General features: G+C 40.0%; 1 protein-coding gene across 1 annotated transcript in view; it reads right to left on the bottom strand.

The window, feature by feature from the left end:
- Positions 1–243: 243 nt before the first annotated feature.
- kif6 (kinesin family member 6) overlaps positions 244–19,349 on the bottom strand; it is a 56,175-nt gene continuing 37,069 nt past the window's right edge. Inside the window, exons 14-23 of the mRNA XM_056392688.1 lie at positions 12,925–13,027; positions 12,145–12,200; positions 6,829–6,879; positions 5,951–6,038; positions 5,388–5,523; positions 4,142–4,230; positions 2,794–2,883; positions 2,567–2,662; positions 1,642–1,757; positions 244–909 (exon numbers count right to left, since the gene is read on the bottom strand). Of these exons, the coding sequence (XP_056248663.1) occupies positions 893–909; positions 1,642–1,757; positions 2,567–2,662; positions 2,794–2,883; positions 4,142–4,230; positions 5,388–5,523; positions 5,951–6,038; positions 6,829–6,879; positions 12,145–12,200; positions 12,925–13,027 (842 nt within the window). The 3' untranslated portion in view covers positions 244–892. The remainder of the gene's footprint in view (positions 910–1,641; positions 1,758–2,566; positions 2,663–2,793; positions 2,884–4,141; positions 4,231–5,387; positions 5,524–5,950; positions 6,039–6,828; positions 6,880–12,144; positions 12,201–12,924; positions 13,028–19,349) is intronic.

The following is a 19,349-nucleotide window of genomic DNA, read 5'->3' as shown; positions in this document are numbered from 1 at the left end:
AAATCTGAATGCTGATGGACTGTATTGTAACTAATGACATAACCAATAGTTTCAGTCATCCTAATACCCTTCATGGCACTTGGCATGCTTTCTATAGATCACAGATTACCAGACAGGAGGGACTGGGGGGAGTTTGTCTGGGCCGAGTACGATGGCAAAGTAACTCATTACAAAGGCTCATAACTACAAATGTACAAAAGTACTACAGTAAAACATGTTATGGCATCTCACAATTCCTTTGGTTCTTGACATTTTGTCATTATGCAGCTTTATTTTTTTAATCAATATTTTGTGCAAATGTAAGAAAGATACATTACATTCACAGAAAATCAGAAATAAACAAGCAAACAGCTGTATACATATTAAATTCATCTATTTACATTTTACAAAAAAAACTGTTTGCCTTGGAATAAAATTAAACCCAACATAAATATGAATTGTATTTGTCATTCTGCATGTTGAAACTTCCTGTGACCATGAAGTCATGATTCATTACACCCTTAAACACACACTGGAGCCAACTGGTTTCCTATTGTCTGCTCCTTCCTCTCATATCTTGAGACAACATTTGTTCAGATCAAATGGCTGGCGCAGGCTGTGATTTATACTGCTGCCCATTATATCAATGGCATCATCTTCAGGAGGAGCGTGTGCATGCGTGTGAGAATGGAACAGGATGTGTGGTGGGTGTTTGGCAGAGGAGTTTTTTTTTTATGAGCACTTTGATGTTTTGGACCAAAGTTGAGACAATTTTTCACATTTTCATTGTCCATCAACAATCAAATATAACACACATTTTCAGTGTCATTTTGTCACCTGGCAGATGTGGTGTTTGCACAAGCAGGCAGATAATGATAACTTTGGGCCGTGTATGCTTCCTTCGAACTTCACATCACTGCTGAGGTGGGTCTGAAATAAATGAAAGCACGAGGCTGATTGATCAACAAAACAAAACTTGTCTCCATACTTTTAATAGTAACAACCCTTGAAATTAAACAGCAGTGAGGCTCAGTAAACTATTACTTTAACTGCAATAACAGCCTCCACTCTGAACTTGTGCTGTCTGTTTGTTTATGCCAGGAAAAGATATCTAGTGGTAAACCACAAGATTGCCAAGTCCACTTTACTTGTCTCCCACACTAAGAAGCAGCTACACATGGGTCAGAGGAGAGGAGCGAGAGCAAGAGAAATCACCATTTCAAAGCAAAAGATGAGCAGTTGGGAGATAAAGTGATGCTGCTCAGGTGGTGAGGGAGTTTTATTCAACCTCTGTGAAAAACAATGAGCTCTTGCCCACAAAAGACATTCTCTATTTGGCATACACTAGAAAAAGCTTAACTCAATATGTATTAATTTCACCTTGTAATTGGTAGCTTATCAAGTGTTATAGCTTGCAGTTAATTTCAAGTATAGAACATATAGAATGCAATGTATACAATTTAAATACAACTCTCAGAGGCTTAAAACAAGACATCTATGCTAATGTAAACTTTGTTGTAAGGTGGTGTGGTGTAAGGCATCACATCACCAGAGGGCAGTGTTGAATGCAAAATGCACATTGTGTGAGGAGTCAGTGTGTGTGTTCTTTCTTGCTGTGTGTGTGTGTGTGTGTGTGTGTGTGTGTGTGTGTGTGTGAGTTACCTGTTCTGTTGAGGAGATTTTGCCTGGCTCTGACAAAGGCCAGGATGTCAGCGTCGGTCTGCTGGTCTCCAGTCAGCGGAATAGAGGATGATGAGAGCTTGGTGGTAGAAAGGTCCCTGAAATGTAAATATGTTTAATGTAAAATAATATCAGCATTTATAGTTCACAGTTTCTGTAGCACAAATATGGACTTTATATTCCTCTAACTTACAGCTGTTTGGATGCATGTACAGTATGAATATATGTGTGTGTGTGTGTGTGTGTGTGTGTGTGTGTGTGTGTGTGTGTGTGTGTGTGTGTGTGTGTGTGTGTGTGTGTGTGTGTGCACCACTGCTGTAAAATGTGTTAACTGTTCTTGTTCCAGGAGCTTAAAGGGAATAAGTTAACAATCTCTCTATGCCACTCATGGTTGGTGGAGACGAACAAAAGCATTAATGTAATGCACCGAACGTTTTACTGTGCTTGTAAAAAGATGATTCCAGCAGCAGCGCTCGATAGAGTTTGGAGACGTTACTTCACAAAGAAATAACAAGTTATGGCCACATTCATAAGTGGAGAGAAAACACAGCACAGCTGTATCTATAGATTTAAGGACTACTGCAAACATAAAGGACATGCTTCTGTATTGTTTGTATTTGGGTGTACACTTAAAGAAATGTAAACATGCACGGTACTCAAATAAACTTTGTCTTGGTAAATCATAATGTGAGCATAAGATAATGGATGTCACATAAGTCATTTTCACAGTGGCTTCATCTTATTTTAACAGATCCCAGTGAAGTTATTCGTTTCTAAATTGCAAATCTCAGTCGGAGGGTTTTCCTCAGCAAGTTAAATGTTCTAAAATGAATAATATCATACAAAAACTAAATCTATTGTTTTCAAAGCCATTAATTAATATCCAATAAGCCTGCCCCTCATGTACCTCCACTCAGATGAGGGAGTGTAGTCAGTCAGTCTGCCATCTGGGGACGTATCTGGGACAGGTGTTAACTGAGGTACGCTTGTGGGATTGAAGCTTCTGAAATTCACATGTGCAATAATTACAATGTTATGATGATTAGGACAAAGTGTGACATACAGTATAATCCAGCAAAACCCTTTAACAAACAAAAAGGAGATTAGGAAGTGAAGAAGTGAAGATAGGCAGACCTGAGATTGTGAACAGAAGAGGTGGAACAGTCTGGATTTGGGTCTCGGTCTGCTGGGTAGTCTCTCACAGTGCTGCTCAGACCAGGTGCACTATATGAGTAAAGAAAGCATTTCACGTAGGCCGTGACAGCATAATGATTTGTAGGTGCAGCACAGACTAATGTCCAGATGAAACTCACATGGTGGCTCCACAGTAGCTGCACACTGTATCTCACTGATGTCTCATATTGTTCTAGTATCATCACATGTTCTTATCTTAACCACAAGAAGAGCAACAATGCATAGTAGTTGCACAGCGTTCAAACACAGGCTAAATTCACTTTTAACTTAACAGACTTTTTAATGCCACATAGAATAAAATGTAATATGTGTTTAAAGTCAAACCATGTAAAGCATGAAAGCATGATGTAAAACCAGTAAGAAAAATATGGCCCAGAATTATTTATTACTATATCACATTGTTCAGTACTTACAGGAGAACATTACAATCTATCCTGGATAGATGAATTAAAAATGATTAATCCACTGAAGTTCATGTAGGTTTTTGTCAGAATCAACATTAGCCAATTATCAGATCTTCCTAGCTACTGTAGCTAGCTGTAGAGACAGCTGTGTTTGCTACAAGTCTGATGTCGCTGGCTGACCACGCAAAGCGACTGAACAGCCTCCTACATGAACAATACCCTGTCACAGTGTATAACATGTCCTGACAGCCGGCAACCAACTACAAAAACATTTTATAACTCACATTAATGCCTACAGCAGGAAAGGTTTTTAGGAAACTGAATACGATGCTTTTTAAAGCTCCTAAAGACCTGTACACACCCTGATGCAGTCTGAGTATTGAAGATGTTTAGACACAGCCTGGACATATGTCACAGTCATTGTCTCTGAATGTGATACGATATCTGGGTCATCAAAGGCTTTTTTCATGGCAGACATGAGATGTTGAAAACGACCTGTATCATTGCTAAATGACAAATTACAGTGTAAACAAAAAAACACCAATAATATTACCTTTTAACATTTGTTCAATATTTGTTCCATGGAAACAAGTTGGTCATTCAAACACAGACGGTGGAAGGGTAAAAGACATTAGAGAATTAAGAAGGAATGAGTCATTGACGGGAAGGCTTTTCTCCTTGTAACTTCTCTGGTTGCTGTATGTAATCAGTTGCTCGGCTCAGCAGAGACTCAAACTGAATGTTTTAATGCCATGACCACTTCAACTAAAGGTAATCATCCACACTTTTAATTGCAATTACTGATTGCTGCGGTAATGATGGTTGAAGGACAGACAAAACACAGTCAGTCAGCTTTTTCATCAATCACAGAGCAAGTGTCTCACCCTAATGCTGGAGTGCTGGGTGACGATGGCTGCAAGTTTCCACCTGGTGACCCTGTGTGACATCTGGCTGAGGCCTCTGACCGAGGTTCCTTGGTCATAATCATTGAGAAAAATGAATGAAATTTTTCTACAGAAATTCTGAGCAAAAACACTATTCCATGCTGATGAAAGTTAAACACCATGTGGCCATATGCAACGCACAGCGAGAGGGAGGAGAGGGCCCAAGGTATTTTGTGTCCTCTTGCTCCAACGTATCTCTAACTCAAAGTTTAATCCATTACATGTGTGCTGTTTGTCAAAAACAGAACAATAAATGCTTGAGCCTGTTATATATGTACTGGCGAGGAAAACAGACTGCTTCCTGCCGGAAAGATCAAAACTGCACATGTAAGGTCTGTCTGTCAGACTTCCTCTTTGTCATTCAGTTATAAATTCCCAAACGCTGCTCAGATGTGAGTGAGATATTGTTCTCCATTCATAAGAACTAACCCCAAGAGGAGAAGCTAGCAGTGTTTGCTGGTCAGATGTTGCTGCTTAACATCTTCTTTGTGGTTGCTTTCTCAAATGTGCGCAACAGCCATCAAGGCCAAGCAAAGTGTGTGAGTGTGAATCCAGAGACCGACTTCTTTGTTAGTCAGTGTGATTTGTGAATTTTCTGGTCATCCAAGCTTTTGTAAACACAGGCTGTCACTGTACAGAACAAGTCTAAGTCTAAGTATTTAAGCACAAACACGAAGCTATTATTTCGGACTGAAATAAACACTGACTCACTTCTTATCCCCCACTGTGCTGCTGTGAAACCTCATGAACATGTTGTCCTTGTTAACATTTGAACTGCTGAGACTATGTATTGATGCTGTTGCTGTCTTGCCTCTGAGCTGCTCTCCGGGCCTTTGTATGGGTCACATGTGTTTCTATGTATTTGCCTCCTACTTATCTTCCCACCAGGGCCCATTCAACATGATGTTGAACAGAGGTTGCAAGGGTCACACTGGTGCCATAAAGGCCTCTTAAGTTAGAGACACATGCACATCACCTGACACGCACTAATATGTCCATAGAGGCCAATACTCAGAAAACACACTAAAGAAAACATCCATAAATACAGGGGCTAAAATGAACAGACAAGCCTTCCTGTCTAATGTCATGAACATCTTTGACGTGCTAAACTGGCAGTTACATCATGTTACAGAAGCTTTATGTGGTGTTGTCACACAGACAGATAGAGGAAGGTAAGGCCAGTCACCTGCACACTTGAAGCCTCCTGGGTCCACCACCTATGGAAGTCCCTCTGGAGCTTGACCTTTGCCCTCTCCAGCAACAGCTGCAGGTGCTCAATCTCTGTCCTCAATGCTTTCAGATGGTCAATGGTGCTCTTGTAACTGACGGGAGACATTAGCAGCACCAAATTCATCTTTTGTCAATGTGACACAGCATCTGCAGTCTTATCAATCTAAGCAGGGACACAACGGTGACACAGAGTGACACGGAAAAAGTAATGAGCGCTTTTATATCCAGCAGACTTGACTATTGTAATGCTCTCCTATCCGGTCTACCCAAAAATGTTATAAACCAGCTTCAGCTGATTAAGAATTCTGCTGCCCGGGTGCTGACCAGGACCAGAGGGAGAGAACACATCACACGTGTTTTAAAGTCCCTACATTGGTTGCATTCTTTTACTTGTTTTTAAAGCACTTCATGGTCTTGCACCAGCATACATGTCCCGCATGTTTTGATGAGCAGGGTCTTGGGAGAAACCATGAAAACATGGTACGTTTATACATTAACATGCACTTTCAGTACACTCACGCTTTCTTTTCTTGCTCAATGTGTTTGCGCAGGTTTTCTTCCACAGAGTCCACCTCGTCCTCAGCCTCTGTGGAATTCCCCATCACACCTAAAGTAGAATTGGACAGGCAGAGAGCAGAAAGATAACAATGTGGCTGTACTGTGGATAAAATCTGTTTTTTTTTTTTGTTTTAAGTCCAGAAGCTAGTATGCCTGTGTTGTGTACATGTGAGAGCATTTCCTTCAAAGACAACCTTTTAAATATTGGCCCTGGATAATAGAAGCCAGGCTGCTGTGAAGCGCTCTCTGATGCGGGACTCAAAATAACAAGAAAAGCCTTTTGGCGTCCGAACTGGAGGGACATGTTTGTATGCTTTACAACCAAATTTCCTCATCAAAGCGTTTATGTCACTGATCAAAACAGTCAGAAAAGAGTAAATGAAGGAGTCCCAGAGTTGTGCCGCCCAGTCTTTGGTCACCAAGCTTTCAGTCACTGAGGCTGGCTGCAAAGGCTTTGAAGTGGGCACTGCTTCACATACAGTTCAAGGGAACCCACAATGTGTTCACAATGTTTACCACGTTGTTCTAAAAGGAGTTCAATATCAAAAAGATGATAAAAGAGTTTCCACTTGTGACAGCTTTGTTCATCCTCTCAGTTGAAAGGCTGTGGAGCCAACTGTCAGAGTTTAGTAGTCAGAGATTCTCAGTTACTGTCAGCTCTGTTAGCAGGCAGGAGAGCAGGATGTGGAGATTCTGCATGTGATGAGTTAATTGCTTCAAGTGTCCATGCATTGTTTAGCTGTTGGTGTGGGTAGATAAATGTGGATTTTATGCTGCTCTTCTATAGACACATGGTTTAAGTTTTGTTGCTGGAACATCCACTCTCAGTTTGAGCTTACCATGAGCTGCCATCTGCCTCCTCCGCATCTCTAACTGCTTCTTCAACTCATCTGAAAAAGACAGATTTACATTTTTTTGATTCTAAAAACATTTTGCACAAGACATATACATTAAAAAGACAAATTTTCTGCAAACCAGTTCTCACATAGTCTGCTTTGCCAACTAAAGTGCATCAAAACATCTGTAGCGTGACTGGATTTTTGAGGCTGAGACTGATATTGAGATTTAGAAGTTAAAAAATATATCTGCTGATAGTAATTTTATTTTTGGACATAAATGCATAACATAAACAATCTTCTGTTATGAATCCCTTAGATTTGTTTTCAAAAACTGTGACAGATACACACTGAGTGGGACATTTTATAATGTAAAAATCAACCTGTCACTGCTCCCTGGTGGACAAACTATGTGATTATGACACTGTTTCTAAATGACCTGAAACCTAGTTTGGCATTTCTGTAGTTTCTTATAATTTATTAGCTGGCATATACACTGATCATAACATATTTTTAAGCTGGTGCACCAGTTCCACTTCTCAGTATCCAGTAAACAGGAAGTACTGTGTGTAACAACAAAACAGCTTTAATCATCCTCCACCAGAGATATTTTGAGTAAGCAGTTTCAGCTCACAGCCATGCCATGTTTTTCAGTGTTGTTCAGTCATCTATTGTCTCTAAACTGTTTTTACACAAACAAATTCTAACTTCTAACTTTTTTGTGTAAATAATTCACAGTTCTTTCACTGATGAACTTGTCATTGAGTTTTTGTGCACAACATCATCTTAAGACAGGATGTACTGCTGGGTTACTCAGACCTCAAAATGAACTCTTGCGACTCCAGTGAGCCAGGAAGTGACATGATGGAGGCTTTTCGGGTCACTTATGGCAGTAATACTGGGGTGACACATGTATAAGTAATTTGTCTGTTATATCTGTTACGCCTGCTCTAATGAAGACATTCAATTTGTGACGCAATGCTTCAGTGGCAAAGGATAACTATAAAGTAAATGGACTAAAACATATATCGTTTAAGCCGTATCTGATTTCTATCTACACCAGATGATCGAAATAATAGGAACGTTCAGGATACATTTACTATAGGTGGATAATTTCACATCGAGATCAAAGAAAACGGCTCCAGTGTCAGATATTGAGATAAGTGAATGACCAGGATAATTATGAGGCAGACTGAATGATAAAAGGGAAGCTGAATGGCAGTATTCTCTGTGGTGGGTTCCCATTAAAAACCCCTCAGGTCTTATACATATATACATCATGCCGGGCTGTGTCTCTTTCTGAAATACGATCCTGTCGCCAATTTAAAAGCTGAGATTCAAAAATGAGAAAACCAGATGACGTATCGTTTTGCAAAAGCGTGCTGTGTGGAGATACCTTTCATGCAACACCTCTCATGGTGCCATAGAACAGTTGGATTAGAGCTCTTGCTTTGTCAAAGGGAAGATGAAGACACTGCAAGAACGTAAGACAAACATCTGTCCTGCTGAAATGACCTTGAGTAAAGCTGAGTCTCTCGTATATTATTATTATTCAACATCAACCCTCAGCATCACTGCTGAATACTTTAAAGCAGTTTGCAATTTGCCCATGCAACACACTGGTCAGCTAATCTTTCAAAACTCTTTGCAAAGATTTTTTTTAAAGTAAACTACCATTTGAGGTTTCAGTTGACAGTGGAGACGTGAATGGATGGGCTGAAACGTAATAAATGACACGAACAGGGACATATTGTGCCTGTGATGGCAGTGTTTTTCCACATACTATGGAGTATGAACCATGGTTGGAAGCCCTTCACAAAGCCATGTGTTTTCATACAAAGTCAGTTGGTTGGAGAGCTGGGAATGTAAATGAAGTGAGACGCCCTGTGGCTTCACATTGTGGTCAGATAGGAAGCCCACGTCTTCTCAACAGACACAACTGTCACAAATGAGCCACCGCTCACTGATGTATAGTCGCATTTTCTCATAATAGCATAAAAGAATAAAGAAATATTTATACCATAAGTATTCCATACTGACATGCTGGGAGCACATGGCAGCAACATAAGGAACACACAGGGCTGCTGAGTGCAGTTACACTGTTACACTGCATTCAGCATCATGATACAATAAATTAGCTCTAAATTGCCCTGACAGCTCAACTCAACTCAAGAAAACACATGCAAACAGACAAAGCACAAGCAGCACATTTGTCTATTTGGTTGTGTCGTGTATATTTGTAACGTATGTGTTGTCAAATTGATTAAGTTGTTTTCTGAATTTGCTTGTGCTTTGTCTATTTGCATTGAGTTGAGTTGAGCTCTCAGGCCAATTTAGAGCTGATTTACTGTATCATGATGCTGAATGCAGTGTAACAGTGTAAGTTATAGTGCGTTGCGTTCTGAGGGCCACCATAAACCATGATGTTTATGCCTTCATTCTGTTGTGCAATATTCTGATCAAGTAATCTGAAATAAGGGTGAGTGAACATGGCTATTGCTGTTGGACATACTACTAAAAATACACATAACTGCAACAACAACACAACATTGTTTTTGTTCATTACAGTCTGTTGAAGCAGCGAAACTGATTGCAAGTTAACAGAATTTCTGACCTCCACTGTCAAGAAAAATTCCATTAAGATACATTTGCATACGTGTCAAGTAATAGTGGTGTGCGGTGTGCTTACTGCAATACTTCATTACACTTCAGTGCTCCTATATCCCTCCCAGGACAAGACTGTGAGCTCAACAGCACAACCTCTTCCAAACCATGCAGGGTTTCCCCCCACATCATCAGGAGACATGCTGTCGTCTTTAAGGACCGGTTTCAAGCTACAAGCCTCAATAAATATTTGGTGATTTTTGTGGCATGGAGGTTAAATGTGATATGCCGCACAAATACCACAGTAAGCTCAAGATCCAAGCATCATACAAGCTCTCCAGCTTCTCAATGTCTGAGCGGGTGACGATTCAAGTGTACATGAAGAATGAAGTGCACAAATGTGAAAATCCTGGGCAGAAATATTAACATTCACAAAAATCATTTGACTAATAAACTACAACTACAAGAGTTGCAGGAAAGGAAAGGAAACATATAAAAGGCTGTTAATACTAAACTGAGAGTTGGACTCAATGTTGTGTGTTTTTATTGGACAGATGTGTTCCAAGACAGCGTCGTCTGTGGCCATAACCTAAACCAAGGACATTACATAAACTACTCTGATGAGCAGCTGATAACATGATGCAAGTAAATCATTGCAACAGTCATGTTAAATCTAGTGGCTGTTGGTTGAAAAGACCACATCCAAAGCAGAAATCAAGTTACATTCTTCCTGCGATCTTCCTCCTCAAGAGCTTCGGAACAATATTCTTGGCATTGACATACATTTTAGGCTCCAGTACAGTTTCCTTGCAATCTGTCTCAAAATCCTTGGGTCTTTGGGTCACTTCAGCGAAGGTGAGCAGATGAAAGTGGTCCCAAAGCAGATAACAGATGCTCCATGTAGGACGGTACCGCATAAATCCCTCCACATCTGGCAGAGAAATCAAGAGATGCTGCTCATTTCCAGCTGCCCTACACCTTTCATGCTGTAGAAGATGTGCATCGCTGATCCCTCTGAATAAATATATATGCTTGCACTTTTTGGACCTAAGGGCTCAGAACGTATGCTCCTCCAGTGGGATTGGATTCCAAAGCAGTACGCTGTGGCCAAGAACAATACTGTAAACCAGGGAAATGTTTATACACTGATGTCTCCACGGGCTACCGCCTCTCCCTTTCTCTCCTACTACTGACCCTCATGCTGGGTACATCCATCAGAAAAAGCAGCACAACACTTTTGTCTATATTATGCTAACTGTTTCCATGTTCTACATTAACCATGAGACAAAGGTAGTGTAAAATTTCCAAGCAGGGCGTCCAAGATGGCAAGGAAACATACTGAACTAAATATTATGGTTCTACTTTCCAGCCAGAAGAGGCAACCACCTTCCACTAAAAACACTGTCTCTCATCTAGGAAGAATGCAGCTCTGTGCACCTAACAATGTAATAATATTTGACAGCATCAAGATTTGGAGGTTTTTCCAAACTTGGGTAGGTTAATAAATCTCATCAAAAAACTATGTTAAATTAGTTAAAATCGAGTTCTTCACACAGTGATGATGTCTGCACAACACATTTGAAGAGTTAATATTCTACATGCTGTCTGTCATAAGTGATTTTTGTGTGATGTATGACACGTCTGAGATATGGTTATGTCAGCACCTCACAGACTGAGTCCTGAAAAAAAAAAAAAAAAATTAAATTGCAAGGGTGATAAATGTATGCTGGCATGTATGAGGGTAACAGGCAAACGCTACCAAACCACCAAGCGTGATCTGAGGCAGCCATGATGCCAGGCACTGGTGTGAGGTAAACCTATCCATTTCAGCGGCATGTGTAATGAGCCACAAACACACATCGTCCAGGGAAATTCATAAATGTAGCTTGCAACAGTAAATGCAAACCAGATCGAGCCCTAATAACACATTTTTCACTTTGACTTTGCTGGAAAATTCAACCAAAGTGCAGTGAACTCGTTTAAACTTACTGACACTGGTGACAGGGCTTGTGTTCTTATCCCCGTGGACGTAACGGATTATGACACATTACTGAATAAAGTAGCATCAAATCAGTCTGGACTTTAGCTATGAAGCATTCTAAATAATCTTTTATATCTAAATAATAAACTAAGCAGTTAACAGACTGATCTGTGTCAAACACACGCTAGTATATACATGTACGCACATACCACATCAGTGAAACTCCGGACCAAAGCCGTAAACTTTGGATTCGTTCAGCACAGTCTGAACCTAGGGTTTATGCCAGGCCTCATTTTGGCATAGTAAGGCTACCTGTCAAGGACATTACCCAGAAGAACACAGGGGTGTGCTTAAAGAGTTGCCATAAAACAGCCTGAGACAGTCTAGTAAAAAGTACAGGTTGGAAGACTAGGTGGGTGGAAATCAGAACGGCTCTCAGTCCTGGAAAAGTTCAGGAATGTGCTGAACGACATTTCTACGCTCCAGGGAGACGGAACTCCGACAGTGATCTGTTCATTAACGTTTTCCAGGCAGGTACGTAGGCTGGTGTGTTTAGGGAGCCAAAGAACAGTAACAAAAATTGTCAGCATCCAACATAGGGCTTGTGCCACAGTTTCTTATTTGCCATTAGGATGATGATGATGATGATGATGATGACAGTGAAATGTGGAATTTAATGTGTTCACAGCTCCTAAATGTGATGTGATCTCAGAAACTTTGTCGATACAACTTACTGATTCTGTTTCTGGCTTCATTCTGTTGTTCCCAAAGTTTTTTGGCCTCAGCTGACCTGTTCACAATATTATACACGTTAATGGGCAATGGCAGCAAAAAAAAAAAAAAGATAGACTGAATAAAGTAAAATAACAATAAGCATGCACAACGCAATGAGATCTTTTTTATATTGTAGGCTATAAAAAATTTGAAGTGATGCATTACATAAAAACATCAGCATGTACTTAGAGAGGCTTTTGCAAGTTTTTGGGATTTCAGACCAAATCAATACTTTTATAAAATCTAGCAGCCCACACAGGTGCTAATAATCCTAATGAAAATCAAACATGCCACCTACACCTACTATACGTTGTTAATGGCCAAGGGGCAGGACTTTCTGGCTTTAGTGACAGTTCTCAATGAAATACAGCACCTTTTGAAAAATGATCAGAATACTGGAAAAATGTTTAATTTAAAATTTTTAATACAAAAATGATTCAATAATGTATTTGATGAAAAGTAGATTCTCAGAGGTACAGTAGTTTTCATGGTGGTATCAAACATTTAAGGAAGTTGTGTTGCTGGATGTACAGTATATGAATGCGTAGTGTATGTTTCTGTGTGATCTATACAGGGTCTTTAAATGACCGCTCAAATGTTCCTCTGTGATATATGAGAGAACAGCAATGAGTGAGATCTAAAAACAAATACAACATACAGGATGACGTTGACAAAAACGTGCTCATATTGTCTCAGGATCAGGATGTGAATTAATCACTGTCTAACAACTGGTCACCTACCTCTGTTTGATTAGGTTCTTGTTGTCGTCAATAGTCAAATAGTCCTCATGGTCCCTTGTGAAGGTCTCAAAGGCCTCTTGCTTTCCCATAGACAGCTGTGGACCTGAGAGAAAAAAAAAATCCATCACTGAGGCATACTGTATACTGCAGACTGTATTCTAATAACTCTGTCTAATTCATATCACCAGGTCCACCAAATTCACTACTATGGGAAATTGTGTCATGTCCAAGTTCCCACATCCACAGGTACTCAACTCCAATCTGGCAGCCAGATGCCAGTTAGAGTCCCACTGATTTAGTTGACCTTCCACCTATTACTAATTATAAAACTGAAAAACTATTAACCTGCCATTCAAGGTTTAGAGAAAAAATAAACACAAACATAAACAGCAGTTCTGAACATGTCAGCATTACATAGTGGATGCCCCCCTACCTAACTGGCAACTTGCCACATGTACGGAAACAACATAATTCCAGACATAACATCCTGCTGACTGTTGATTTTTGTTGTTATTAGCTAGTAATATTATTTAATGAGCATCTTTATTGAAGAGCTACACATCTGGTTCAAAGACATAAACCAAAACACAAAAGTACACAAGTTTTTTGTTGTTGATGTTTTGTTTTACCTGTGAACATCTGATTTAATATAAAACATTTGTCAATTACTAAGCACTTATTTCACCTACAGTAAATGGAAGTTCGTTGTTATTAGTGTTGCTGATTATTATTAACTGGTGGGATTGCTGTGCAAGCAACCCCACTATATGTTTTAGTACAGTTTTAGTCAGGAGTCAGTTCATTTCAGTTGATGCTGAGAAAACACACACATAGATTTTCAAAGGAAAACCTTTTACGACAGTCAGAGACAGACACATAAATACTTAGAGAGAGAGAGAGAGAGAGAGAGAGAGAGAGACAGAGAGAGAGAGAGAGAGAGAGAGAGAGATGGGCTTAACTTAAAGACAACATGCTCATACACAGGGCGGACAAAAAAACATAGACATCTTCATGTAAATGCAGATACAATGCTTGTTTAGCTTGAGCTTTCTAACAGCCACCAACTCAGCCGCTATTCAGCTTTAACTTTTTAGCAGGACACAATAGACAAAGGACGGCAGCAGCAGCATTCTCACTGCAGTTGCTCCAGAAACGTCTTAGTCTAGTTATACCTGTGCTCTTCCTCCTATTACGTCAAAATACAGTTGTGTTTTTGGGCAATTTTGGGCAAATTCCATATTTTGTTGATGTTTGAAGTGAAAGGAAGTGAATACAACCCCTGTAGCAAACAGACATTAAAATGCATTTGATTTCTTGAAGAAAAAACCAACAGTAATTGTGGAATGTAGAAAAGTTTGGGCATCCTAGTAAATCAGTGCTTAGTAACCCCCCTTCTGGCAGATATACAGTAGCTTACAAACACTGTTTGTAGCCAGATAAGAGTCTGTCTATTCTTAATTTAGGAATTTTCACCCATTCTTCCTGCAGTCAACTTATGATATATATTTATTTATTTATTTATTTATGAGATATTTTTAAGCTGTCTTGCACGCACCGTATTTTTAAGATCTACCCACAGATTTCCAAGTCAGGGTTCTGTGAGGGCCTCTCCAAATGCTTCAGCTTGCATTTCCTGATGGAGTTCATGATGGATTTTGAAATATGCTTTGGATCATTGTCTTGTTGAAGAGGACAACAAACACAGCTTTGGTGATCTTGGCCAATGAGCTCCGTTTTAACTTCATTTGTCCACAGCACTTGTTTCCAAAAGGACTTTGGCTCATCCAGATGTTGCTTTGCAGCCTTCAGATGTTGACTTTTGTGATGAGACTACAGGTAAGGTTTCTTTCTGATGACTCTTCCATGTAGACCCTGTTTGTGGACACTGCACAGTGGAATAGTGCACCACCTCTCCTGTGTCAGCTACACCTTTTTGCAGTCATATGAGGGTTTTGCTTTGCCTTTCTGCAGCAGATGTGCAGTTCTATGTGAAAGTGTTCCTTGTAATCCACAGCTTGTCATTACTTCCACAGTCCCCCTTTACTGCCATTTCATAATGACAATGGCAGTGGAAATTTCAAGTTGGAAAAGCTTTGATATCTTTCTATAGCTCCCCTCATTCAATTGATTTTCAGAATGTCCATTTCCAGAGTCAGTTGTTTTGTGGAGCCCATGGCTATTGAGTGTTATCACAAGGTTTGAAGAGTGAGAAAATTCATCAAATCAAGTCAGCACTGGACAATTCCTAATAACAGTTCTTGACCTGTTTTACAAATCCAAACGAGTCAATTAAAGCTTAATGAGTTAATGAAGTTATGAGGGTTTTACAAGACGAAAGATTCCCAAACTTTTGCATATGTCATGATTACTGCTTAATTTTTTTAGACTTTTTTATGATCATAATATAAAAGTAGCATGTTCTCCCCGTGCCAGTGTGGGTTCTCTCCGGGTACTCCGGCTTCCTCCCACAGTCCAAAGACATGCAAAATGGGGACTAGGCTAATGGGATACTCTAAATTAACCGTAGGTGTGGCTGTGAGTGTGAATGGTTGTCTGTCTCTATGTGTTTGCCCTGCGATGGACTGGCGACCTGTACAGGGTGTACCCCGCCTCTCGCCCGAAAAGATGCTGGGATAGGCTCCAGCCCCCCCGCGACCCTACTAGAGGATAAGCGGTAGAAAATGGATGGATGGATATAAAAGTAAGTGCATTGACACACAATTTAATATGTGTTTGCAGCAGAGGTTGTGTTTACTTCTTTTCACTTCCGTAATCAACAAAATGTGTAATTTGCCCATGTCATAAACTGATCACCTCAAGGCAAGGACTCAAAAGCACAGCTCAGACTCAGGCGAGGTTTTCCAGAAATCAGAGTGACTTCACTTAGCAAAGGTCAGTTCTCAGGAGAGCAACACACACAAGACTGACAGACTGATCCAGAGGGAGGAGGCTGAGGCGAGGTCAAAACACCCAGCTATGGTCAAACACAATGAAACTTACTTCACTAGGAAATAAGGCTGGAACACTTGACAAAAAGAACACAGATGAACTGGCACCAGGGGAAGGGAGAATGCAGACTAGGGCCCAAACCCAATCCCCCACCCTTACGGACTTTGAGGCACATTACCGGTAAGTCCCACTGTCAAAGCATCAAGGGCACGAGGACTCTCTAGCAGACATTTTGAACCCTTTATACACACTTTCCGTAAGTCCACATTTCAGCTGACTTTGCCTGAGGGAATTACCCAAAGTTCATAGCTTTGTGACATTTAACATGGGGTTACCATGGTTACCAGGGTACATCCGGAAGCACAGAAAAATGGTGATTAACAAACAAGCATGAAAGGATCGAACCCAAATGAAGTTTACATGTAAATATAAACACATAGTTCACTGGTGATTGATAGCCAGAACTGTGAGTAATTATTTATTCTATGATGGCATGATAAATTATAAATTTGCTTTTATCAGATCTGATCCATCATTATTACGGTATATAGTTTACAAAAAGGGAGCGGAGAGAGTAAATAAATGATGTAAAATCAAAAGTCCCAAACCCACAATTGTATGCAAAGTAATATGATATGCCACAAAGTGCTTAGGCCTTTTGGGGGACATTGGGATTGGGCTTAAATCCACTGGGAGAGGGGAAACAATGAGACACAAGTGCAACACATTAGGGTGGGGCAGACAATCATAGTGGTGGGAAACACACAAGGGCAAGAAGAGAATCTGGAACAAAGAGGAAAGTTGATGATATCAAAATAAAAGAGGAAGTGTATAAAAGACAAGACATAGCCAAAAAATGAAAACATGACATAAGAAGCAGAGCTGGACATGACAGCCCAATCTTTTGCACAGAACAGTATCAGCTGTGAAATAGGTCAGTTTTCTCCCAAGAGAGTACAAAATTGTAAGTAGACACTGAATCGCATTGGTAGTTAACCATTCAGAACTGCTGCATGGTTCATATCTGTTTGTGTTGTTGTTTGTCACTTTTTATGTACTCAAAGAACATAATTGAATAGTGGCTTTATGGTCATTGACTCAGAGAAGTTCACATTTGCATTTAGCTCCAGGAGATAAAGCAACCACAGATATATCTATCGATCTACCAAAGCTCTCTCTCAACCTGACAAATTCAATTTTCTGTAAAACAACTAACAGTGGAGATAAGAGTTTTATATTTTCAACAAACTAACATTTTTTCCTGGATGCAAGACTCCACTGGATTGTATATTACCTAATCTTATAACAGAATACAAAACAACATTGTTTTGCAAGAGATCCTGGCTATGGAAAACCTAAGACTTCACAAACATGTCCAATGAATTCCACTCTTGTTAAAATGAGACATTTGTGACAAAGCTGTTCTAACCAAAGACATACACAAGACAGTAACTCATGTGAGATTAATTGTAGGACAGTTAGGAATTTTGTTTCTTTATTTTTGGAAAGTCCTGATTGAAACCAGCAGGCATCTCACAGGCATATGTTGCAAGAGCCAACCTCAACAAATCAGCTTGAGGGTTTCTCCATTCGATTCTTGTAAAGAGCAACATTCCAGAAATATCTAAGAGTGATATGACATCATATTATGTTGTACTGAAATAATTTGTGGGGTAGTGAGATCACATGGACCTTAGGCCAACTTTCCTAATTCTTCTTTTCCGTGCTGACAAACCACAGAGGTTTTACAGGGGAGGTATGTGTTGTGAATATTGCTGCTGTTTCAACAAATTTTAGAAATGAAATACCAGCAAAGTGATGTATGACTGCACCACAACAGCAAGGCCAGTCTGTAACTGACTGACTGACTGACTGACTGACTGACTGACTGCTGAAGTTACACCACTGGTCAGCCAGTTGAATGTTGGAATTCCCCACTGGCTGATGTTCTTTCAAAATGAATAGGTGCAAACAGTTTTTATTACATCATCTGGAGGTGTTTACAGACAATGTTGCCAACTTAGTGCTTTTGTTTTAGAGGCTTTTTTTTTTTTCAAACAAGACTTGGTCAAAATCTAGTATATGGCTGTCCACATATGATGAATGTGCAAATTGAGGACGTAGCTGAAAACTGTTGTGGAACAGCTGTAAACAACTGACATCGTCGTGTCGTATTTGCATTCTGCATAGTGTCAGCTGGTTATAGCTCTTTATCTACTTGATTCTGTCCTACTCTCTGGGCTAACATATACAGTATTTCAATACAGCCGAACTTCCAATAAAGTTCTTCTCATTCTCATTCTGTGTCAATTCATTTTGAAAAAGCAACAGCCAATGGGGAAACTCAGGTATCACTCAGTCACTCAGTCAGTCAGTCAGTCAGTCATGGACATGAATGCTTATAGGGCTGGCCCTGCTGTTGCGGTCCAGACAAAAAGCACCTAGTGACAAATTTAGCGACTTTTGTACTGTAGCTACTCTCAAAAGAAGATAGTTGCCAGTAACAGTGGCTTGGATGTGCCCGCTGTTTCACATGTAGTCTAAATGGGCCACATTGTCAGTCAGTTCTGTTGTCTGACAACAGAAACAGAGAAACATGTAAATGAGAACAGCTTTATTGGGAATTCAGCTGTATTAAAGTCCTGTATGTGAGCACAGAGAGGAGGAGAGCGTCAAACAGATAAAGAGCTGAAACCAGCTGACACTAGGCAGAATGCAAATACGATTAATATGTTTATAAGCGCATTACATCATCTAGCAACATTTAGTGACTTTTTGAGTAAGCTTCAGCAACTTTCCATTGAAAGCAGTTGTTTACAGCAGTTCCACAAGTTTTCAACTACCTACTACTATCCTCAATTTTGCACAGAGAGCATACATGGTCCAGCCATACATTAGGGTTTGACCTTGTCCTGTTAGAAAGAGAATAATGTCTGACACCACTGTAAACTGTATGCAGAAGAAGTTATAATGTCTTTGCTTAATAGACAGAGGAATATTTCTGGGTACATTGCATGTTCCCACTGTGGCCTCCTGTAGGGGACAGTAGTATTCAACTTACTAAGATGTCCCTGTGCTCAGTCTCAGGCTTCTGGTAAGCTGACAGAAATGTGTGGAGGGCCTGGTAGGATCATCAGCGGCTCATTACATGCTAGCAGGATTTACATTAAGATCTAACTCTCTGTAAGTCTCAAGTCCCCTTTCAGGACGTAGTCACTACCTGAATTACAACAGGAATACCTTGTCCATTCACAAGCCATTTATTTTACACTATAAAAACAATCTTAGAGAGCACAGAAAAAGACACTGTACATCTGTCCATGTAAAAGTAGACAATAAATTAACCTAAAACTCACAGAGGCATCTCAGACTCAGAGTAGTCTCTTTGCAATTTACGGTACACAAAGTAGAAATCCAGTAATATGAGGAAATCAAAATCTTGTACTGTGTGCAGACTGCTTCAACAGAGACAGTGG

This window comes from Seriola aureovittata, chromosome 13, assembly GCF_021018895.1.
Source record: "Seriola aureovittata isolate HTS-2021-v1 ecotype China chromosome 13, ASM2101889v1, whole genome shotgun sequence".
In the NCBI taxonomy this organism is placed as follows: Eukaryota; Metazoa; Chordata; class Actinopteri; order Carangiformes; family Carangidae; genus Seriola; species Seriola aureovittata.
Note: the sequence above shows the minus strand (reverse complement) of the source record. Positions and strands in the feature narration are given on the sequence as shown.